This window comes from Schistocerca serialis, chromosome 2 (assembly GCF_023864345.2).
Source record: "Schistocerca serialis cubense isolate TAMUIC-IGC-003099 chromosome 2, iqSchSeri2.2, whole genome shotgun sequence".
Classification (NCBI taxonomy): domain Eukaryota; kingdom Metazoa; phylum Arthropoda; class Insecta; order Orthoptera; family Acrididae; genus Schistocerca; species Schistocerca serialis.
In genome coordinates, this window is record NC_064639.1 from 849,935,792 (window position 1) to 849,961,258 (window position 25,467).

A 25,467-nucleotide genomic window follows, 5' to 3' on the forward strand; every position below is an offset into this window, starting at 1 on the left:
ACGGCTGAGGCAGAAAATGTGCAAATGACCAGAATACATATTCTCTGTTTTGACAAATACAACAGGCAGAAAGACTCAGCACTATGTTATTGTAGTTACAGCAACACATGGGAAACCCTCTTAACAATTTACAAATGTGCTCACTTCACTTTTGACGTCTTCAAGCAATGGAAACGCATAAAGTATGCATTTATTTTACTAACAATTGCAGTGCATCAAATTTTGGATATAGACAGAACTATCTGCAGCATCAAGTTAACCATAATGTTGTGATTCATAATATTTAACATGGAATGTCATGACATTTACCACAAATTACGATAATCAGGCACCAGATATCATGAACAGGAGTTTAAGAGTCATGCACTGGTTTGTTAAATGAATCAACGGTGTCTATTTCGTTCTTTCTTTCAAAAAATAATACCATCGGTACACTAGTATTCAAAACAAGTTCATACAGCATTCGTAACTAATATAAGATATCAAGCCGTTGCAAGTCTAGAGTAAGCAGTTTTCTTTATATATACAAATGTGTGCTGGTTGTGTGCAGTGTAAAGAGTGTGTGTGTGTGTGTGTGTGTGTGTGTGTGAGTGTGTGTGCGCGAGTTCACTCCTTCTATCATGCCAAACAAAAAATCAACAAAAATAGCTTCTTCAACAATAAGTAAATTGATACATTACTCTTTGTTTAGATACTCCAAGCCATTACAACTTTCTTGAAGGGTACAAATACTGCTTTGTCAGGATCACTGGAAATAGGACGTCGAAAATTAATAATGTAAAAGCATAATAAATATCAAAAATACATTAGAAGTAATTTTTAAAAATGACTGTTTAATTGAAATCTCTATACACTGATGGGAAAAAATTGCAACAGCAAGAAGGAGTTTTGCAAGAGAAACAAAAGATGGTAGGCATGTTTCTACATCTGAAAGATGATGTCGATTCAAATTTTTTGCCACTAGAACAAGAGTGGCGCTAATAGTGCCACTATGAGGATGTAATCAGGTTTGTTTTAAATACACACTGTAATGGTCATGAGCATTTAGTTACCTTTGAGATTGGGCATGGTGAGCTGACATTAGTCAAGAATGCCTTTAAGGCAATGAAGACACCATTATCAACAACTCACTGAATTTGAATGAGGTCATGAACAGAGCTACGAGAAGCCGGATGTTCCTTCTGCAATACTGCAGAAAGACATGGTCAGAATGTAGCCACTGTACATGATTACTGGCAGCACCGGTCACAAGAATGTATAGTCACAAGAAGATTGGGATCGATACGGCCACGTGGCACTACCAAGAGGGAAGACCACCATGTTCAGCGTACGGCTCTGGTAAGTCATACTGCACTGACAGCAGCAATTTGAACGTCAGTTGGCACCACAGTGCCACAGTGAGCTGTTAAAAATCAGTTACTTCAAGTACAGCCCCGTGTCAGATGCCCTGCAGTGTTTATTCCACTGACTCCAAACCACCGCTATTTGTGACTTCAGTGATATCAATCAAGAGCTCACTGAACAGTAAGGTGGAGGTCTTTTGTGTATTCTGATGAAAGCTGGTTCAGTCTTGGTACCAGTGATGTTTGTGTGTTGGTTAGGAGGAGGCCAATTGAGGGCCAGCAACCAACCTGTCTCCATGCAAGACACACTGGACCTACGCTTGGTGTTATGGTTTGGGGTGTGATTTCATACGATAGCAGGAGCACTCTCGTAGTTATCCAGCACACCCTGACTGCAAATTTGTAAACATGCTCTACACAGTGTCGACATGTTGCCTTGGCTTGCTTTATCACCATGTCTGTCTCCAATCAAGCAGATACGGGACATTGTCAGATGACGTCTCCAGCATATTCCACAAACAGCATTAACTGTTCCTGTGTTGACTGACCAAGTGCAAAAGGCATGGAACTCCATCCCACAAACTGATATGTGGCACCTGTACAACACAATGCATGCACATCTGCCATGCTTGCATTCAACATTCTGGTGGTTTCACCAGTTATGAATGTACCTGCATTTCACATTTGCAACGGCTTATCTCACACTTTCGTTAACCAGTGATCTTGCAATGTTAATCACTTGAATATGTTATCTAGACAAATACATTCCCGAAATTTCATTAATCCATATTAATTAGTTTTTTGTGTTGCAATTTTTTTTTTCTTTTTCTTTTTTTTTTTTTTTTTTTTACATCAGTGTGAATTTCATTCGTATAATATTGAAACATTGAATTCTAAACTGAATTTTAAATGGTTTCACACAAAGTTATGATAATTCTAGAAACACATCAAATCGCTGCCAAAACACGTCATCTGCCTCGTGCTTCTTGAACCGTACTGCTTAAATCACTTGCAGGCTTCATGTAAATAAACAATGTTGTTTTCCATACTTATCCAAAATATAGATAGAATAGCTGGCAACCACTTACCTTTAGGAGAAAAATTTTGGTACTGGCAATACACACATTTAAAAGTGAAGTAACTTCACAACTTTTGGAACAATTACTCCCTTCCGCAGAGTTATTCAGCCAAATATTCAATCTACTAGCCTGTTTAGACAATGTTAACACCATGAACAATGAGAGGAAGTACACCAGGCAGACACAAATAATGAAAAATCCATTTCATTTCTGAAAGTATTTCTCAAATATTTTGAAGTCTGCTTCCCTCATACACAGATTAAAATCAGATGGTTCAAATGGCTCTGAGCACTATGGGACTTAACTTCTATGGTCATCAGTCCCCTAGAACTACTTAAACCTAACTAACCTAAGGACATCACACAATACCCAGTCATCACGAGGCAGAGAAAATCCCTGACCCCGCCGGGAATCGAACCTGGGTCCGGGAAGCGAGAACGCTACCGCACAACTACGAGCTGCGGACTTAAAATCAGACCAACTGGTAGTGATAGGAAAGAATTGTTAGGAACTAGCATTAAAATATTATGCGCTGAAAAGAGGGATCTGTATACAAAACAGAGGACAAGTACAAAACCAGCAGTGAAATTACATTACAAGAAATACAGCAAAATTATAGTGTGTCATAAGTAAGGCCAAACACATGCATTATGCACAGAAAATTAGCAAGTCAAATAATCAAGTAAAAACTATACGAAACAACATAAAACCTGAGACAAATATGAACTACAGGGTGTGGCAGAAAGAACTCCCTTATTAGGAAAGCTAAGAAAAATGAAACCAAGTAGGTAACATTTTTATTTTTATTAGCTAAGAACACACATAATGCCATTTAAGAATGCACAGTATTAATGCGTTTCAAACAATATGTCACTTATATGGCTGCTCCACTGTGGCTTCATTTTCTTGAGGGCTTCCAAAGCTTGAGGGCAATGTTAGTACACCTTGCACTTGAGATTGCCCCCACAGAAAAAAGTTACAGGGTGTCAGGTCTGATCAATCTAGTGGCCAACCAATATAACCATCCAAAGAAATGACTTGTCCAGGAAACATTTCCCTTACTAATGCTACAACTGACATGCTATGTGGACCGTAATGCCATCTCGTTACAACCACACATTCTCAAGGTCACTAAACAGTTCAACTAATTTTTGCTGTAGGAACTCACTGAGCATAGCACAGTGCCAACTGCTGCTCACAGTAACTCTCTCAACATTTTCTTAAAAAAATGGAGTGGTTGCTGACTGAGTTCTTGGAGGTTGTTTTTGGGCCAGTACCTGCAATTTTGTTTGTTTACTTCACCTGACAGACGAAAATGTACCTCATCTGAAAAAATCACATCTTCTTGGTGAATGTTCAGAAGCATGTTATACGGACTTTGTAATCTCTTCCACTCAATTCTTGAACCGACACACACTTGTCGGGATCCATTTTCAAATCTCGATGCAAGATTCTTCCCACACTTTGATCAGAATATCATAATGCTAACACATGCTTTGTTGCATAACATCAACAATGTTGTTGACCTGAACCTCTCACTGCAGAACATTTTCTTCGTCTGTAGCACTCTGTCATCAACCTTGGGATTTACGTTTCAATGCAGAATCTGTATCAAGAAAATTTGAAACCCAGAAATAAATGATTTTCTTATTGGGAACAGGGTCCCCTCAACCAGTTGTGAAGCGAATGCAGAAGGCCCGTTGAGTAGTTATTGGTGATCCACCATTTTTTGAATAAACGCTTTATTACAAAAGTGTGATGTTCACCTGACCAAACCATAGTGTCAACTGAAAATGGCATGTATGTGGCTATTCAAGGACATACAGCAAGCTGCAGCAGAGTAGAGCAGTGGTAGTGGTGGTGGTAGTGGGAGGGGGGGGGGGGGGGGGGTCACACTCCTCTGGTCTGGTAACGGTACAGACAAAAATAGTCCTAAAGTTGCAGCCTCAGATTTCAGTGTTTTTTTTCTCACTATAGCTGAAAAAACAGGGAACCATAATGAAAGATCTCTCACAGAAGCCATACAGCTACCGTACTTAATCATGTGCAAATCGCACCAAATGTAGCATTTCATTTCAAAAGCAGAACTCCTAATGAAATTGGATATGATGGTGTATCAAGTGGGATCAGTCACATATTGTGCTATTTATGCAACTAGTCAATGGAAACTGATGTATTTCCGGATAGACTAAAACATGTGATATTGAAGCCAATCCACAAAAGTAAAGTGTGAAGTGAGGAATGTAGTATCCAACTATCGGCCCATCTTTCTGCTGCCAGTATTCTGAAAGGTATTTGAGAGGGTAGAGCATGATAGGGTTTATAAGCACACTATACAAAATGTCTGAGAGACACCTAAATGGTTTGGCTCCCATTAGGGATTCTCCACAGAGAAAGGGCTATATTTAGCAGATGAAATTATAAGGAACTAAATTTCAGAAGGTATCCAATGGGTACCTTTCATGAGCTTTCTAATGCATTCAACTGTGCAGATCATATCACACTGGTCAAAAAGCTTCCACATTATGGCATCAAAACAAACCTTTGACCTGGTTAGAATCTTACTTACACAACAGAAAACAAAGAGGGCCAATGGAGGCAGGTATAAAAATAAATTCAGACTGGGGGCCCCAGGGCTCGGTACTTGGGCCACTCATTTTCTTGATATGCACTAATGAGTACCAATTACAATTAATGACAGATCAAAAAAGTCATGTTTACTGATGATACAAGTATCCAAAAGGGCCCAACTCCACAATGCAAAATATAGCCCTCATGATCACTAACCAAGAACACAAATGGTTCAACTTGACCTTAGTGACAGGAAGGTAATTGGCGGCATCACTCCGAATGCTAATGACGGGTGCCAAAATATCAGGAAGCAAGCATTAGCCGAGGTGTCACCAGAACATGTGCTTCACTTAAGCGCAAAACGTCGTAACACTTTTTCCCATGTACAAGCAGAGCTCACAATTTGTTTTGCTTTATTGTAATTCAGTTCCTGACTTGGAATTTAATTGAACATATAATACACAGCAGCTCAAAATGTGCTCTTTTAGGTTATCACTTTCTTCTGAATACCCCTTCAATTCATCCCACTGCATTATCTTATGAAATGGCAAGGAATAATTAAGTCACTGAATATTCAATTAACTCAGTGGTAACTAGTTATTTTACGACTTATGTTAGCACATTGTAATGGTAACCTTAATATTTATCTATTGACACTATAACTATTTAAGTAATTGTGGCACATAAATAAAGAAAACTGTAAATAAATATGCTGGTAATGAGAGAAACAACACACAACACACTACTGAGAAGTTGGAAATCATATTTTACATACAAATGCACTTTTCATTATTTTTGCAATTACAAAAAAATTCCCTTGTATTTGTTCACCTTCTGTGGCATCACTCACTATCAGTCTTTCTTGGAGTAGAGAAAGAGTGACTGACTGTGCTTCACTTGCTTCTGGTTTTGCAAGAGGAATCCAATGTGACACTTTCTTCTTCTTGGTGGAAAACATTCTTCCTTGTGGAATAATGTTTTTCTTCAGGGACACATTTTTTACTTGGAAGGTTGGCGTGCGCTCGCTCGCTTTCATTGTGCACTGCAGCCAATGTTGCCATTAAAACACTGTGTGCTTCTTGATGATATTAATCTCCTGTGGTGTAGTTATGCCGTTAATAAACTGAAGTAACTGAGCAGCAATTATGTGACAATGATAAGGAGCTGTTGGATGTTCGCAATGCACTTACTTGGGCTAATATTGCATGATGCTCATTTGCAGTGCGGGTGTCCTCACTGTGTACAATCAGATCATCTTTGTCAGGAGAGTCTGCAACAGGTTGCTCATGTAGCTGAAGTTTATATACACAGTGAATATGTTTGCACAGGTTCCGTTTGATGTTGGAGTCCAAACATGGGCAGGAATACCTGTGTATGCATGTATTGCATTTATTACATATCAATTTATATTGACACTGAGCATCACTTTCTTGTACAAAATATACTCTACTCTTATTTGATGCGAATGCTACCTTCCATCCATGTTCTTCCTTTTAAAATCATCATCTCCTTCTTCGCAGCTGAACAATGAATTTCCTTTATCTTGCTTGTCAGTTGTCATTTTGTAAGCGCAATGAGCCTGTCATAAAGTTTTGCCTTAATGAATGACAGAGTGATTATTGCTTTATCCAGATGTTTCACATTCTTTCCATGGAGATATATGTATTCAACAGTGTGGTGCATCCTCTCTATATGCATGTTTGTATTTATTCCTGCATGCAGTTCGTGGCAGCAAGCCCAACATTCTACATTATTAGCATAGTTCTCCTGGAAGTAAACTGCGAACTCTGACATTTCTTTGTCACTCTTTATCCTGTTGAGAGCAGCAGAAAGCATCTTATTAAATGCAGCAGTATTTCTTCCTTCTAACAAAGTTCTGATAATCTTGTAAACATCTGCTTTTCCTTGGCCTGTGACACTACTGTTCATGTTCTTCCTCCATGCTCTGTTCATGTACTATGTGCAATACAGCCTCATTTTTGGAATGTCCATTGTAGATTTCCAGGCATTGTAGAAGGACTCTGCTATGTCTGCCATAAAGACTTTAGGGGAAATCTTCCCAGTCTCCAGTTTTATATAGTGAAAAAATGTGGACAACACTTGAGGGTCGCTCCTGTTAGAAACGAGAAAGGCACATGGGAATTTTTGTCTCAAGTCATCTAATACTAGTAATGTATGAGCTCAAAACCCTAGTTGTTAAGCCTATGCATTCCTTCAATACATACACAATCATATCTATACTTCTTCAATATTTCACTTTGAGCAGTATTCATTACACAAAATCTCAACTTTGTAACTGTGGGTGCAGTTCTCTTATGGTGTATTATGGTTTGTAAAACAGGAACAAGGACTATCATTTGAGTTTACTTCTTGTACTCAAGCCTCGACGCTGCTTCCATTATTCTGGTGACTGATGGAGGCAGAGCACAGATTATAACACTGTTCAATGTTGTACAGATCCCGAGTTTGAGTCTCGGTCTGGCACACAGTTTTAATCTGCCAGGAAGTTTCATATCAGCACGCACTCCGCTGCAGAGTGAAAATCTCATTCAAGAATAGACTTGTTAACAAAGCAAGATCTGTACAACATTAAACTGTGTTATAATCTGTGCTCTCAAGTTATTTTCCAACTGATGGGCATTCTTGTTACACTTCAGAACAGAATGGCTGCTAGGCTTAAGGACCCAACAGATTCCACTTCACAGAGTGAAGTAAAGGGTATTATTGACACGGACAGAATTAAGCAAGGACCGAGTAGTATGAAAGCTTTTATCCGGATATGTGCTTGGCACGAATACAGTATGGAGATGAATCGGTGGTAGAATCTCCTAGTCTTGTTTCGGTAGAACATGTGAAAATTAAATCAGTTTTACTTGAGCTGAGCGATTCAGTTCCTACTGGTCCTATGGTACTCGCAACTGTATCCAGATATTAAGCCTGAAGAGCAAAACGTTTTCTTATTGTCACTGATAGAGACACTGATTAACATAAAGTCCAAATTATAAAAGAATAATACCAATCAAAATTCTAGTGTAAAGACTGTAATTGCTAAAGTAAATTGCAAACTAGAGAATGTCTGAACTCATGTGTTGAACGAAATTACAAAGTTGAAATTAGAAGTACTGCAAAACACTGAAACGCAGTTTGCTCAGTGTTAAGTACAATTGGACAAACTTGTTAATGTATAGTTGAAAAATGTTGTTTGAAAGGTAGACTCAGAACACAGTACTGTACGCAAAAGCTGTGAAACACCTGCAAAAGACGCTGAGCTACGGATCATAAAACAGTTGGAGGTCATCAAAGTCGTCTATTGCACTTTCAGGGAGCAAGTAGAGCTAAGACAAGTTGCACATGAGGTGGCTGTGGGTAAAGAACTGAGTAATGTAATTCACACTATCATGCACAATTAGCACATAATTTTAGCAAACGTGGAACAAAGATGAACTGTACTCTGGACACTGAGCGAAAAGTGCATTAGTCATTTCAGAAGGAGGTGCTTGCATTTGATCAAGATGTTGACAATAGACCAAGAAATTTTGAAGTTGTGTAGAAACGTTGTACAGCACTCACCTGTTACCTCAGCAGAAGCAACCTTTATTTTGTGTTTCAAATTTAATTATTTGGTCCTGAACGTAATGTGCAGTCACAATTATTCATACAGGAATTTACAGACATGCTGTCCATATCTTGGTTGGCAAAGAAACAACTCTCTTTCATAGTAGGCCACTTGAAACGATACACAGTTCACTGGACAAATGATACCACAAATACATGTGAAAACTTTGAAAGAGTTTCATGACAAAGTTTCCGCCAGTGCAAAGATATGATTTACGATCGCGCATGCAGAAGAGCGCTGGGCCAGCGACAGATTTTTATAAGTAATTTTGATTTTTTTTTTTTTTTTTTTTTACTTTTGCATAGGTGCTTGTTTTTACCAACTAATTAATTACTCTCTTGTCTTCATACGTTCAAGACGTGTAATTTTTGGGGCTGTGTTAAACAATGAGGAAATTAAAACTATATATGAAGCGAAGTTATTTCAGTAGTGATTCGCAATGGTTATCGCCAAATTTATAAATTAATCCTGACAGTGAAAGTGACAACTTCAAGAAATTTTCATCAGATGACGAACAAGAGGACCAGCAAACAATGTAAACAGGTCATCCTACAAGAAAATTAGGAAATATTCCAGACGCAGCCACGAAGACTATATTATAATAAATACTACGTTTCTGACAGAATTATAAGGTAAATTTCAACTTATTTCTGATGTTATTTCCTTACAGTCGCTTTTTGTAGTGTTGCCAACCCAGTCTGCCATTCACGGTCAAATTACAGCACTATCTCAATCAGTAATATGAAGTCCGCCTTATCTGTAACTTATTCCATCAAAATTCCAAACCCAATCAGATTTTCTATTTTTTGTATTTTCACGGCAGAACCCCGAGAAAGGAAACACTACACTGCGAGTACTGGTGGAAGAAGATGATGTATATTGATGCAGGGATGGCTGGAGTGCGCATAGAGCATATGTTACTGTCCTATATACAAAGGGAGTTGATTGCAATGTCATGTGGCAATTACAAGAATTATATTAGATTCTTGGCAAGGGCAGAAATGTTACAAGAGCAGGGGGTTGGTAACAAGAAAATGCAGCCATGACAAGATGGCAGAAGGCAGGTGCATCTTCTGGATAGTGGCAACAGAAGGCAAAAATCATGCAGTGTGCAACTGAATGGAAGCCACTGTGAGAGGGCAAAATATGGCAATCAGCATATTCCACATGACCCATGAAACTAAACAGTGTCTCGGCATAGCATTGGTCAGAGACAATGAGGTCTGAGGCTCCAACATTTAGAGAAAATTTGGCAGTGAATATCACTGATTTTGAGAAAATGAAGTGCAGAATGGGATCACCACAGCCGACCTTGAGTGCGCGAGACAGGTGCACCCGAGAATAGCTTGTCTGCTGGCCGGTCAGGTAACGCAGCTAATAGGAAGATCTAGTGACCCGGTCAGGGAGGAGAGGAATTGGGGCATGCAAGTGGCACAGAACTTGAAAGTCTTGCGACATGACCTCAAGTGTTGCAGTTCACTACACCCTAACATTTTTGACAAGCTTGGATAGGATGATATGTTCAGCATTGGAAGGCGATTTAATGAACAGCGGGTAATAATGAATCATTTAACAGCTAGCATGGGAATTATGGGCTCTAAAACAGAACTAGGAAGTGAGCAAGGTTGGAAATGCTTCTGAAGTGCAAGCTTGGAAACTCAAATAAGCAAAACAATTAGAAAGCACAGAAGTGCCTGTAGGAGAAAGCAACATTATCTTGAAATTTATATTCAATAGGAATTATGAACATGTACTACCCTTCAGGCTGGAAATAAGAAGGATTGCTTTTCAACTCACAGCCCAAGTGGTGCAAAGCACAGCACTTGTGTGAACTATAACTTCATAAGTTTCAGTATCTGCTTTTAGGAAGAATAAAATATGAAAATTCCCTGGTTACACCAGATTTTCACAAAAGTGGTCATTAAAGAACTTATGTGAAGAGTGCCAGTACCAAGTATCAATGGTATTAACTCTATTGTAATGTTGGTAGTAGGGGGAATAGAGTATGAGGTACTCATAGACAGCAGTTGAGATTTTGGCGATTTCTCAAGAGTATTTTCAAGCCTTGCCAAGCTAAACACGCATGATAGATATGCCAGAATTGAATGTTAAGATCTTCGAAACAATGGGGAAGTGGTCGAAGCCACCAGCCAAGAAGTTGTGTTGTCTGTATAATTTAAGGATGTCATACTAGAATGCAGCTGAGTGTCAGTATGGTTATAGGTGTTGATTTTTTCAATATTTATTGTTGCAACATGAATTCCGAGATGTGTCACTTGCAACTGTATGAAAGTAAAAGCCTCTGGTTCCTTTATAAAACAAAGTGACAAAGGTATGGCAACCTCTGAAGTTCAGTATGCAGGAGAACTGCCTGGTGAGTATAGCACACAGAAGATTAAATTGTATTGACCGAAAAGTGGAAGAGAACCAGGCAGAATAGTGATAAGCCGTCCTCTGGAGAAGGAACTGTGAAAACACAGGTTCAAGCTAGCAGAAAGGATTACAGTTCAGAAAGATGGATTTTAGTAAAAGATTAAGTGTGGGGGTTTCCTTGTCTTTACGAAACTTCACAGTTGAGCAACTGTGTGCTCTCGCACAGTTTAGAACAATTCTTCTTTTCCTAATTTTATTCTTTTTCTTCTTCTATTTCTATTGTGTATTAGTGTTTGGTTAATGTGGAGTGTTACTTGAAGTATTTTTTTTTTTAAGTGTGGACACATAGATGGCAAGAGAATGTGCTATTTAAACAGAATTGTGGTATCAAGTGCTTTGCCTATAAGAGGTAGAAAATAAAATGGCCTAAGCAACTGTAAGGGTTTGTAACAAGTAAGGGGATACCACAAACTAAAGGTGAATGTGTGATTTAAAATGACAATAGCAACAACAAAGCACTTTTTGCTTTGTTTTGGAAAAGTTTAAGTTAGAAAGTTGGGTTATAATATTCTCAAGTAAGAAAACATCACTAACAGACAACTGAACAAGTATTAAATAGTACTAAATAAGCTTGGAAAGCAAAGAGTATGCGTCCTTGACTGCTAGGAAGAACTATAATAGTCTTTACACTTAAAGATATAATCAGAAGAGACTATGCAGCCACTAGCATTACAAATAGAGGTATCCGGGTTTTAATCTTAGATATGCACTAGCATTACAAATAGAGGTATCCGGGTTTTAATCTTAGATATGCAGGGTGAATTTTAAGGATAAAACAGAACATAACAAAAAAAATAGTAAATGGATCTACATACATATACGTAGAGATGAAGAGAATGAATAAGTAAAACAAAGGCTGAAATTTTTGATTACAAAGATATGAATGAATAAAGTTTATAGAATTTATATTTATATTTACATTCATTTTAGGAGAAAACTTGGTAAGCGGTGGTTAAAAGATTCCAAAGTTTTCACGATGTCAACAAGTAGGATTGCAACATCCAGGCAAAGCAGTCACAGCAACCCACATGCCATGCAGATAGACAATTGGTGGCATTAAGGCACTGCAGAAAGGCCAAGTTCTGAGGCCCATGGGTAGCAGCAGACTTTGTCAGTAATGAAGCAGGAGACATTGTCATTGCACCTATTCTTCAAGCAGTATAACCCTCCAGTGTCCCATATCTTTCAGCAGACCTGACTACTGGAGGAAGTAGCCCAGATGGAGACCCAAAAGACCCTCCCCAACTGCCTCTAAATGCTATAACCACAGCTACAAGTGTGAAAAGCTGTGTTGTTAAGAAGTGTTGTGTCGTGTGTTTTAGATACTAAGAAAATAGTGAGTAGATTAGATTAGTTTTTCGTTCCATAGATCCATGCTGAGGAGATCCTCGTGGATGTGGAACATGTCAATTTTTTTAAAGTATGAGTATATACAATACATCATTTGTTTCTATTAAAAAATTCTTCAATGGAGTAGAAGGAGTTGGCCACTAGTAAGTCTTTCAGGCTCCTTTTAAACTGATCTTTATTTGTAACTAAATTTTTTATGTTTGCTGGCAAATTATTGAAGATGAGTGTTCCTGAGTAGTGGACCCCTTTTTGAACTAAAGTAAGTGCTTGTAAGACCTTGTGCAGATCATTTGTGTTCCTGGTATTGTATGTATGAACTGAGCTGTTTGTTGGAAAAAGAAATATATAATCTAAGATAAATTTCATTAAGGAGTAAATATACTGAGAGGCAGTAGTTCATATATCCAGTTCTTTGAATTGGTTTCTACAGGACTTCCGTGGATTTACTCCACAAATAATACGTATTACACGCTTTTGGACTCTGAAAACTTTTGTTTGAATTGAAGAGTTACTCCAAAATATTATACCATATGACATTATGGAATGAAAGTAGGCAAAGTATGCAAGTTTTTTCATTTTTATGCCGCCTATGTCTGCTAACACTCGAATTGCAAATACAGATTTGTTAAGGCGTTTCTGCAGTTGTATGGTGTGCTCCTCCCAACTGAATTTATTATCAAGTTGTAATCCCAGGAATTTAATACTGTCAACCTCTTCTATCTGCTCTTCTTCATACTTTATGCATATGCTGGGTGGAAATCTCTTACAGGTTCTGAATTGCATATAGTGAGTCTTTTCTAGGTTTAATGTCAGCGAGTTGGCTTTTTATTAATATCCATGAAAATATCATTAGCAGATCTTTCTAGAACTACACTTGACATATTATTTATTGCAATACTTGTGTCATCCGCAAACAAAACGAACTCTGCTTCTGGCAGTGTAACTGATGAGAGATCATTAATGTACAGAAGAAAGAGCAATGGCCCTAAGATGGATCCTTGTGGGACACCACATGTAATTACTTCCCATTCTGATGATGACTGATGACTTAATTCACTAGTCCCTTGCACTGACACCCTTTGTTTCCTGTTAGCGAGGTATGACTTGAACCATTTTGCAGCATTGCCCGTGACACCATAGAATTATAATTTATTTAAAAGGATGTTGTGGTTCACACAATCGAATGCCTTTGACAAATCACAGAAAATACCTGCTGCTTGTAATCTCTTATTTAATGAATTAAGTACATTTTCACTGTAGGTGTAAATAGCCTTCTCGATATCAGAACCCTTCAGAAATCCAAACTGTGTTCTTGATAATACATTATTTGTGATCAGATGGTTGAGAAGCTGCCTGTACATTACTTTTTCTAAAATTTTTGAGAATGCTGGCAAAAGTGAAATGGGTCTGTAGTTTGATGGTATTTTTTTATCCCCTTTCTTGAATAGAGGCTTAACATCTACATATTTTAGCCAGTCAGGAAATGCCCCAGTTATAATTGACTGGTTACACAAGTAACTTAGAATTGTACTAAACTCACAAGAACATGACTTAATTAACTTTGTTGACAGTTCATCGTAACCACTAGAATGCTTTGTTTTTAAAGATTTTATTATGGAAGTTATTTCTTTTGGTGAAGTGAGTGACATATTCATATACCTGAAGCTGTATTGTAATCCAATTATGTGAGATGGAAATTGTTCACAAAAAGAGTTGCTAATAAAAGGCCAGCTAGAACCAGTCAAAATATAAATCTACTAGATGTAGAGAATTTGTAGTTAAAAGTGAATAGATAATGGGCATAAAAGTCTGAAGTTGCATCAGAAAACAATGTTCCAGGTATTGATTTACGAAACTTTTGGGGTCTTAAAACCAATGTAGTTGATGTACAATGTGCCAGTACTCTGCTATCATTTATTGAGCACGCTCTTTTCCAATTTCTTAATTTTTGTAATCATGATGGTCAATTCAGGTAAGAAAGAATGGTACATCATAACACGTATGTACGCTTTCTTTCATTTAGAATTGGTTGATATAAACCACTCCTTGGTCCAATCTTTGGACCATGGGATATTAAAATTTTAATAAAGTACTGGAATTAGAATTTGCTGTAGCACACACTGGCTGAATGTGACCATTGTTGCTCAATACAATGGCGAGCACCTGGTAACATGAAAGTTATCATGGCGGGGTTCAGAATGTTGTGCCAGTAAGTTTCTGGAACCTTGGCACAAGGGTACAACAGGAAAGGACTAAAAGTTGGCTGCCTATCCCATAGGCTATCTGTCCTATCCTCTTAAAGCATGTTATGTATGTTTGTGTTATTTTTGGCCTACTAATTGGCAGTGTATTACACTCACAAACCTTACATCATTGTTAGACAGATGAATAAAAGTAAATAAATAAATGAAAAAGTCAGGGAAAAGAAACCTAGGCCATAAAAAAAACTTTTAAGAAGTTAGCATGACTATAAAATTATTTCAAGAAGTGTTTCAAAAGTGTATCCATGCTGGAGGAACCAGAGTAGGACAAAATATTATCAACAATGTACATTAATACAGTTACTTGCCTGACAGCACAGTAGGCCATAAAGTTATAAATATAATGTATTAGCTATGCTGGCTGCTGTACCTGAGAAGAGGCACCACACATGTCTGGATTATGTCTCTCTCTTCAGTTCCAATGCCTATTTTATTCATGATGGCTTCATGCTTTATGAGACTAATTTTGTGCAGGAAGATAGACGGCTTACCCTTACAGAGATTTTAAAGACATTATATATTGAAAGGTCGACTGTTTGTTACCTGAAGACATGACTGTACTGTCATGAAACTAGTCATGATTAATAAATGATTTTGATGCAGCTGTTGAGGTTTTCATCATTTGAAACAAATAGGAGTGACAGACAATTACGCGTGGGAGAACGTGTCAGATGTTGGCTGAGGTAGGACCTGGGTCAAATGGCAGTTCCACCTAACTTGTGCAACACACTTTGCAACTGTTCATTTTACCTTGTCTGAGGCTGAATATGTAGAGTTATGTAGTCAATGCTTTTAACTGGTATTTTGAAGTTATATTTCTATGGTGACAATACCAACAGACTTAGATGTTAATAGCATAATTGAACAAAGCATATATTACCTCATTGCATGTCACTGTCTGTAAGGTGGATGATGATGATGATGATGATGATGATGATGATGAAGTACCATACTCCGTGACGGAGCGTAGGGGATGATGCGGGAGACCCGCACCACTTTACTAGGCAAGGTCCTAGTGGAGGTGGTTTGCCATTGCTTTCCTCCAACCATGATGGGGATGAATGATGATGATGAAGACGACACAACAACACCCAGTCATCTCAAGGCAGGAAAAATCCCTGACCCCGCTGTGAATCGAACCCAGAACCCCGTGCTCGGGAAGCGAGAATGCTACCGCGAGACCACGAGCAGCGGGCAGATGGATGTACAATTTCTCAGTGTTGTAAATAGATCACAGCTGAAGACCTTCTGGTAGTGACTGCAGGGGTCGAATATTTTTTGCCTCAGAGAATATACTGCAACTTACTGCTGAACAGATTCAGAAATATTAAGGCGTTTCCTTTTCATGTCCTGTGTGGCAGCAGCATTGTTATTATAATTTTCTACAGGAGTTGTTATTTAGTTAAAGGTAGAAGGTCAGTTTGAATTTGCCTCTGTTATGTAGGATCTGTGAGTCCTGACTAGTGTCAGTTTTAGCTTTGCATATATGTTGTAATAAATGTACACCAAATAAACTGGAGGACACAGAACCTCTACAATGTACACTACTGGCCATTAAAATTGCTACGCCACGAAGATGATGTGCTACACATGCGAAATTTAACCAACAGGAAGAAGATGCTGTGATATTCAAATGATTAGCTTTTCAGAGCATTCACACAAGGCTGGCGTCGGAGGCGACACCTACAACGTGCTGTGATGAGGAAAGTTTCCAACCGATTTCTCATACACAAACAACGGTTCATCAGTGTTGCCTGGTGAATTGTTGTTGTGATGCCTTGTGTAAGGAGGAGAAATGTGTACCATCAGGTTTCCGACTTTGATAAAGGTCGGATTGTAGCCTATCGTGATTGCGGTTTATCGTATTGCAACATTGCTGCTCACGTTGGTCGAGATCCAATGACTGTTAGCAGAATATGGAATCGGTGGGTTCAGGAGGGTAATACGGAATGCCATGCTGGATCCCAACAGCCTCGTATCACTAGCAGTCAAGATGGCAGGCATCTTATCCGCATGGCTGTAACGGATCGTGCAGCCACGTCTCGATCCCTGAGTCAACAGATGGGGACGTTTGCAAGACAACAACTATCTGCACGAACAGTTCGACAATGTTTGCAGGAGCATGGACTATCAGCTCGGAGACCATGGCTGCGGTTATCCTTGACGCTGCATCACGGACAGGAGCACCTGCGATGGTGTACTCAACAATGAACCTGGGTGCACGAATGACAAAACTTCATTTTTTTGGATGAATCCAGGTTCTGTTTACAGCATCATGATGGTCGCATCCATGTTTGGCGACATCGCGGTGAACGCCATTCTGGCGTATCACCCGGCATGATGGTATGGGTTGCCATTGGTTACACGTCTCGGTCACCTCTTGTTCGCATTGACAGCACTTTGAACAGTGGACGTTACATTTCAGATGTGTTACGACCCATGGCTCTACCCTTCATTCGATCCCTGTGAAACCCTACATTTCAGCAGGATAATGCACGACCCCATGTTGCAGGTCCTGTACGGGCCTTTCTGGATTCAGAACATGTTCGACTGCTACTCTGGCCAACACATTCTCCAGATCTCTCACCAACTGAAATCGTCTGGTCAATGGTAGCCAAGCAACTGGCTCATCACAATACACCAGTCACTACTCTTGATGAACTGTGGTATCATGTTGAAGCTGCATGGGCAGCTGTACATGTACGTGCCATCCAAGCTCTATTTGACTTAATGACCAGGTATATCAAGGCCGTTATTAGGGCCAGAGGTGGTTGTTCTGGGTACTGATTCCTCAGAATATAATATATGAACCCAAATTGCGTGAAAATGTAATCACATGTCAGTTCTGGTATAATATATTTGTCCAATGAATACCCGTTTATCATCTGCATTTCTTCTTGGTGTAGCAATTTTAATGGCCAGTAGTGTATTATGATTAGCTTGTTATTTATTTTAGGGTGTACCAACCTCTCCTGGAGTTATGTTGAGTTGCTGCAGAGGTTAATCAAGTCATTCAAATGGGAGCACAGCTTACAAATGATTGCATAGTACTTACAGCTAACAGGTTGAATATGTGCAGATGAACTTCGAGTACGCAGCACAAAAAGATAGGACTGTGTTAACTCTCTGTTTTACCACTCCTGTTCATGTTCTACTTACTGTGCCAGGCAGTTCATTCTATCCTACATCACAGGAGAGTTTTCTGGACGTTTTAGTTCCACTCCCTACTATGGGTTCACAGGTAACCATTATGCGAACTGCTGATTATGGCAGGTCTTATTTTGAGAATGATGTATAAATGCTAAAAAATTCACCGGGGAATTTAAAATGTTGCAAACAATACCTCCTAAGTGTTCTCTGAAAACTAAGTTCACATGTGATATAAACCGGAATTTATAGCTAGATTCAAGGGTTTACGAAATGCAGAATGCAGCATATTATCCTCGATGTAGAGTCACAAACATTTACAAAATTAGCTGCTCTGAATACTTAGAAATTTGCCCAGTCACATTTGTAATCATGGACCTCTCGTTGATTATGAAGCATTTATACAAAAGATAGCTTGCTACTCACCCGAAAGATAGCACTGAACTTTGGCCAAAGCCTTCTTCAGAAAAGAATGGAAAACATACACACATTCACTCAAGTAGGCACACCTTGTGCACACATGGCTGCTATCTCCAGCCACTCAGGGCAGAGATAGCGGTCATGGGTACATGATGTATGCCTGTTTGAGTGAGTGAGTGAGTGAGTGAGTGTGTGTGTGTGTGTGTGTGTGTGTGTGTCTGTTTTCCTTTCTTTTCTGACGAGCGCTTTGGGCAAAAGCTCACTGTGTAACAGTGTTTTTGTTATGCTTGTCTGCAACTCAATGTGTCATCTTGTACATAGGATAATCCCAACTGCTGAGATCAATTTGAAGAAATATCAGCAACAGTTGTGTAAAACTATATTTATTGTCACAACTGATTTCAGTCCCAAAGCCATTGTAAAGGGATCAGTAATTAGTTTGCCTGAATATAAAGACAAACCAGGAGCCTGGCCCCAATAATACATTTCAAATGGAAAGTAGGCAGGTTATAGGCAGAGCCAACTTTCTCTTAAAATAATGAAGTCAGAAACTCAGACTAATAACATAAATTAAAATAAACTGGGTAAAATACTATCACAAAATGTCACTGACTCACCTCATTATGTATAATTTTCAAATCATATAATTTGTTGTATAGGATATACAGGGTTTGTATAAAAAGTATTGGAAAAAGTTTCAGGAAAGTAGATTTGTTGAGATACTGTTACACTGCATCAAAATTATTCAATGTACAGTCCCTGAGTGTCAACACACATTTGTCAGCAGCTTTCAGCTTTCATATGACTTGAAGTCTCCCTGATATGAGGATTCTGGAAGATCCTTAAGCGTACATGTGCAGCTCCTTTGATGGCACTGTGGGTCCCAAGGTGGGACTGCAAGGGGTTTGGGGAATGGTCAAGAAGTTGTTTATCATCAAGTAGTCGATGACCTTGGAGCAGGTGTGGTAGGTTCATTGTCGTGATGCAACTTCCAGTTTTCGACGATGGTTGGCCTCACCTGGTTCACCCTTCTCTTCAGTCTTCTTAGCACTTCTCGGTAAAAAGCACCATTTCCTGCTTGTCCCTCAGATACAAATTTGTAGCGGACCACCCCCTTGGATTTAGAACTTTGCTGCTTTGTTTCTAGATCATATTCAAATATCCAAGTTTTTTCTCCCATAATTAAATTTTCTACAAAGCCAATATCTTCCCAATGCAATGCAGAAGGTTTTTGCAGCAGACAATCGCCACTGCTTTTGGTCATCCGTCAAGGCTTTCATGATAAGTTTTGTGCAGATGTTTCGTATCGCAAAATCTTCAGTGAAAATGGTGTGCACTGTCATCTCATCAATTCTAGTTGCATCTATGAACATGCACACACTTAACTGACAGTCTGAATTCAGCACACGTTGCTTTCTGTCATCGGTTCTTGGTGCCAACAGCACTCCAATGTGAGATTTCTCCGCTACACACTCTCGGCCACTCTTGACAAGCCTGTGCCACTTACAAACTGCAGATTATGACAGGTTTTCATCCTTGAATACTTGGAAAATCACAGCCAGTGTCTCTGTACCAAATTTTCCCAGTCCAACACAAAATTTGATGGCGTACGGCTATTCACCCGTTCACTGCATTTTGAGCTTGTACCATGTCACTCGACAGGGTTAGACTAAATACACAATTTTGCCAGAACAAATGCTTGCAGGTTACTGGCACTTGACATGTGTTGAAGGTCGCAACACCACCGTTAAGCATACATGGTGTGAGTGTGCTGTGATGTACAGTAATGTCAGGAGACTTTTTATACAGAGTCTTTATGTCAAGATTTAGAATGAAAAATTAATAATACAGGAATTTTAAATTATTTAATATACATTCCTGTGATATGGAGCACAATAATCACTATAGTTTTCAAAGTCTACAGAAAAACATACAAATTCCTTGTTCAAACTGCAAAGTCATCACCTGTGAATTCTTCAGTAAAGTAGTACCACGTTTCTACCAGGAGAATAAAGAGGAATCATTTCAGTCAACTGAGCTCCTTGTTGAGTATATTTCTATCTTTTAGTTTATTTACATTATTAATCCCCATACAATCTGGAAGTTTAAAATCCCCCCTGTGATCAGTAATGTAATTGAGCTAAAAATGGAAGTTTTAAGTGTACATTACTTTTCCTACAGAAAATCAAAAGCTCATAAATATATGGGGAAGAAATGGACACTACTTCCAAATTTTTCAACAACGGAAAACATTATACCCTTTGTTTGGTGATACACGTATTCTCGATAATTTTCTGACAGCCTCAATATATTTGTTGAATTCCCCCAGCATGATATGTAACCATCTCAATGTAACAGTGATATGCTATCTCTGTGTTAATCATGTTCATGATACCTGACAAATGCAGAGCTAAGCTATTTATTTATTTATTTCCTATGTAGTCAATGTGTACCTTCCAATGTAAATTTTTGTTAAGAAGCAGCCTTAAAAACTTTACGTAGTTTGTTTCTGTGATTTACATACACAGTATTAAAACTAATACTAAATAAAATTTGTCAGAAAATCACCAATAATGTTTTATGCATATGATACACGCAATAGACAACACAATGCAAAGGACAGCCTAGAAAATGGTAGAAGTTGAAGGATAAACCTAGGCAGAGCTGGGGAGAGATCTAACACTGCAACCTAAAGGCTGTAAAACTACATCTCACATGGTTAAAAACAACACTATGTTAAATGGAGAAAATGGATCCGTGTTAGAGGATCATACCACATGGTGTGATTGGATAATATTGCAGATTCATAAAAAATACAACTACTGGTTGTACATATAAAACATTACAATTATAAACTTTGGAAGATATTAAATTGTAGTTACCTTCAACTTCAAGTCACACAAACACATGAGGTAACAATGTCATGATCCGAAAGGTACATTTCTAGACAAAGTTTCCTGATGCCTTTAAAGTTAAATAACAAGGTACTAGAAAACGATTAAATTTTTATTTACGTGTATTGGGCTTTCAGGCACTGTAGCATAGGAAACTGAGAAAAAAGTATGTCTCTTGGGTAATCTTTCATGTGCTTTGTTCAGATTTCTAATACTATTTTCATTTTATTTTATGTTTAGTAATACAAACAATTACTTTTTTTACATGATCTGTATATTAATCAACTACAGATTCCTCGTGTATTGTTACTGAGTCATTCTGAAGTTTCTCAAAAGTGCTATATGTGGTATATCTTTTCCAGAAAAACTGGTAAGTATTGGAACATTTCCCATTTCATTTTCACAATCAGCATATGTGATTTAGTAATTTCATCTCATGGCAAGACATGGAGTTCAGATTCACTGCACTGTGTCAATATCATTTCAAGTACTGGGACTTATTACTAAATTTGGTCCCATTTGGAGAAAAGTATCATTTGTCTAGTCATAGTTGAGTATTCAACATGGAAAGCCATGGCTATCTTCTGGGTGAGGTAGCATTTCATAGAATTACAAAAGCCAAATTACGGTCATGGTTGATCCTCCATAATGTCCTTCCACGATTATTATAATGCCCCAGATGCCATGCACTGTGTAATTTTTTGCTGAATTAGGATTCATTCTGTTGCTGGCACCAACAGAAGATGTGAAAGGGCAATCACATCGTCAATGTGTAGTGCGCATTCAAGCACAGTGCCCCGAATGGTACTTGGTTCGATGATGCACGTTGCAAATGATGGTCCAAAAAATCTCAGACTTCTGTGCCATGCAGGTCTCCAAGTGTTATCTGAAGACAGGGAGACTTGTCACAAATTTCGCTTTGTTTATGTGTACAAAGACTAACTGGGCTTCCTTCTGTTCTGAAGTGAGAGTCAAGTGGGCGATAAACAGTTCACAACTGTTAAGAGGGACCAGCAGTCGTCACTGAAATAGACTAGGTGAAATTTGGTAAAAGGAAACAACAAAGGCCATAAAATCCATGGAAATTGTGCATTCAGTGGAATTCTGTAATGGTTGAAAAAATTCTTCCTTTAGCTTGTTGAATTTCAGACTAAGGAAGTCTTGTTCACATCCCTCAGATGATGATCATTAGCAACTGCTTCAGATCACAAAACACTCTACGCACTGAAGGTTTATAACACCTAAGAGTGAACCATAGTCTGAAGTTTGTAGCTCTCGAAAGGTTGTGCTGAACAGTACAATCTCGATTCACAGTTTCCGAAGCTATCATGCTGTATTTGGTGGATTTCATATTTATAATCGTTTATTGTGCAAATATCCAGTTTCAATGCTACAATGCACTAAATATCCATCCAAGAGACATTCTTTTTTCTCAGTCTGTTGTGCTACAGAGGATGAAAGTCTGATACCAATACATAAAAATGCTACCTAGAAAAATACAGTTCTTGTGCAAGAAGCATTCCTTATAAAGGATTCATATGAAATATGCTGGGATGCTGCTGAAGCAAGTGAGAAACATGAGGTTGCATTAATAGAGACTATTTAGCACATACACAGAGGGACAGCATGAGTGATCACAGGTTACATGAAAGGAGTATAGCACAAGGGTATAGACAAGGAGATACTAAATGAAATACAATTGGATGTCAGAGGAGCAATACATGAAGCCTTCAATCATTACCATACAAAAATATTATCAAAAGACCCCTCACAAAACCCAAAGAAAGACTGGCCATATGTAAAGGCTGTCAGTGATACCAAAGTTACTGTATGGGCACTCATGAATAACACAGAGACTGAAATTAGGGTACCTACAGAAAAGCACAAATGCTGAACTCTGTTTTTAAGTATTCCTTTCTAAAGGACGATACAGTTTAATTTTAATTCTCACATCACTGAAAAGATGAGTAAGTAGATATTGGTGGCAGCAGTGTTGAGAAATAGCTGAAATTCTTAAAATTAAATAAGATCCAAGGCCTGATGGTATCCTTATCAGATTCTATACAGAATTTGTGACTATGTTAACCTCTGTTTTTACCAGAATATATCATATATTCCCTCAACAACAAAAAAAAAAACTTTGCCCACTGATTGGAAGAAATCGAGCATCACACTCATTTTATAGAACAGTAGTAGAAGTGACCCACAAAACAATAATCTAATATCATTACATCCATCTGTTGTAGAATTTCAGAACATATTCTGAGCTTGAATATTATGGAGTGTCTCGAACGGAATCGCTTCCTCTATACCAACCAGTGCAGATTCCTAAAACAACAATCACAGGAAACCCAACTTGTGGTTTTTCTCTCGTTATGTCCTAAAAGCAGTGGATCAAGGCAATAAGGTAGACAACTTCTAAAAACATTTGACTCAATGCCACTTCAATGTTCATTTAAAAAAGTTCAATTGTATGAGGTATCAAACAAAATTTGTGACTATACTGAGGATTCCTTTGTCTGGACAATGCGGATTGTTAATTTTGGATGAAGAGTCATCACCAGGCTTAATGACATGACAAACAATATAAATAAAATGAAAGTATTTGGTTCCAGAGACCTTTTTAAGTCTTAAGACATCTATGGTGTATATATGCAGACTGAAGCAAAAATTAAAATTTGTATCAAGCGAGGGATTCGAACCTGGGACTTCTGCTCACCAGGCAGGTGTGCTAATCACTACACCACGCTGGCACAGTGGCTTTGTGTAACTGCACTGACTACCCCAGTGTGACTCCATCCTCAATCAAAATTCCCACTCATGCCTCAGTCCACATGGTATTCCCCCTAAACTTGCAGATACTTGCAATACCGTTGGAGAGCCTCTGCAGTGCTGTTTCAGTTTAGGGGGAATATCAAGTGGGGTGAGGCATGAGTGGAAATTTGGACTGAGGAGGGAGGTATGCTACAGTAGTCCATGTGACTGTGCAAAGCCGCTGTGCCAGGTTGGCGAAGGGGTTAGTGCACCTGCCTAGTGAGCAGGTCTGGGCTATCTGGGTTCGAATCCCAGCCTTGCTACAAATTTTCATTTGTCACTTCAATCTGCATACATACACAACATTAATAGTTAACCCAGGCTTTCTGTAGATGACACATTTATCAAGGTACGACCTGGAAAATGCTACACAATTATTTAGGAAGGTTCCGATAAGATTTCAAAGTGGTGCAAAGATTGGCAACTTGCTTTAAATGTTCAGAAATGTAATACTGTGTACTTCACTAAATATAGTCATACTACTACTATGATTACTATATCAATGAGTCACAATTGAAATCAGTTAACTCATACAAATACCTGACAGTAACAATTTGTGGAGATATAAAATGGAACACTCAAATAGGCTCAATCAGAGGTAAAGTAGCTCATTGGTAGCATACTGGGAAAATTCAGTCAGTCTACAAATCAAATTTCTAAAAAACACTCCTGGGACTCTTCACAAAATACTGATCAAGTGTTTGGGAGAATACCAAATGCAACTAAAAGACTAAAAGAGGTAACAGAACACACACAAAGAAGGGTACTAAGAAAATTCACAGGTTTGCTTCACTCAACGGACAAGCCCCAGAAATGCAGGAAACCTTGAACTGGCAGATGCTTTAAGACATATGCCAACCATCCCACAAACACTACTAACAAATTTCCAAGAAGACAAGGCAAGACAACATTAAAATAATTATAGTGCATCCAAAATCATTCAAGCAGTCATTCTTCGCACGATACATAAATTAATGGAATGGGAAGAAACACTAATATGTGGTTACATGGGAAGCACCATTTGCTATGTACTTTACAATATTTTGCAGTGTATAAATGTTGACGCAGATATGCTAAAAAATATGATCTAACAAATTTTCATAGTAAGAACACTCCAATGGAGAAATCTAGGATATCCTACTGCATTCTGCTTGTTTAAGGATTAGAAAGATTACTAACAGATCAGAGAGAGGTGTAGAAATAACCAGTCAGTCTTGTCTCTCCTTGTGTATGATCTGAATAAGAAGAACCCTCAATGTAATGCATGATGAAAAATACTTTCTGCCATTCATTCATTCATTCTGTGCTGTAGATCCCACATGAAGAATGTTCAGGGCCACAGAATCAGAGAAGCAGCTTTTAGAAAGTAAATGTGCATTAACAGTAAACTATCACTACACTGATTTATATAGTTAGTGATTGCACAGGTTGAAATTTATTGTAGTAATAGTAACAATTTTTTTAGTATAGTCAGTATACACTTTACAGTGTTATGCAGTATATGTGGATGTGAATATTATCAGGATATGTACTTATCAA

General features: G+C 38.3%; 1 protein-coding gene across 1 annotated transcript in view; it reads right to left on the reverse strand.

The window, feature by feature from the left end:
- Nucleotides 1–582: 582 nt before the first annotated feature.
- Nucleotides 583–25,467, reverse strand: part of LOC126458133 (uncharacterized) — a 52,677-nt gene continuing 27,792 nt past the window's right edge. Inside the window, exon 5 of the mRNA XM_050094976.1 lies at nt 583–748. Within this exon, the coding sequence (XP_049950933.1) occupies nt 688–748 (61 nt within the window). The 3' untranslated portion in view covers nt 583–687. The remainder of the gene's footprint in view (nt 749–25,467) is intronic.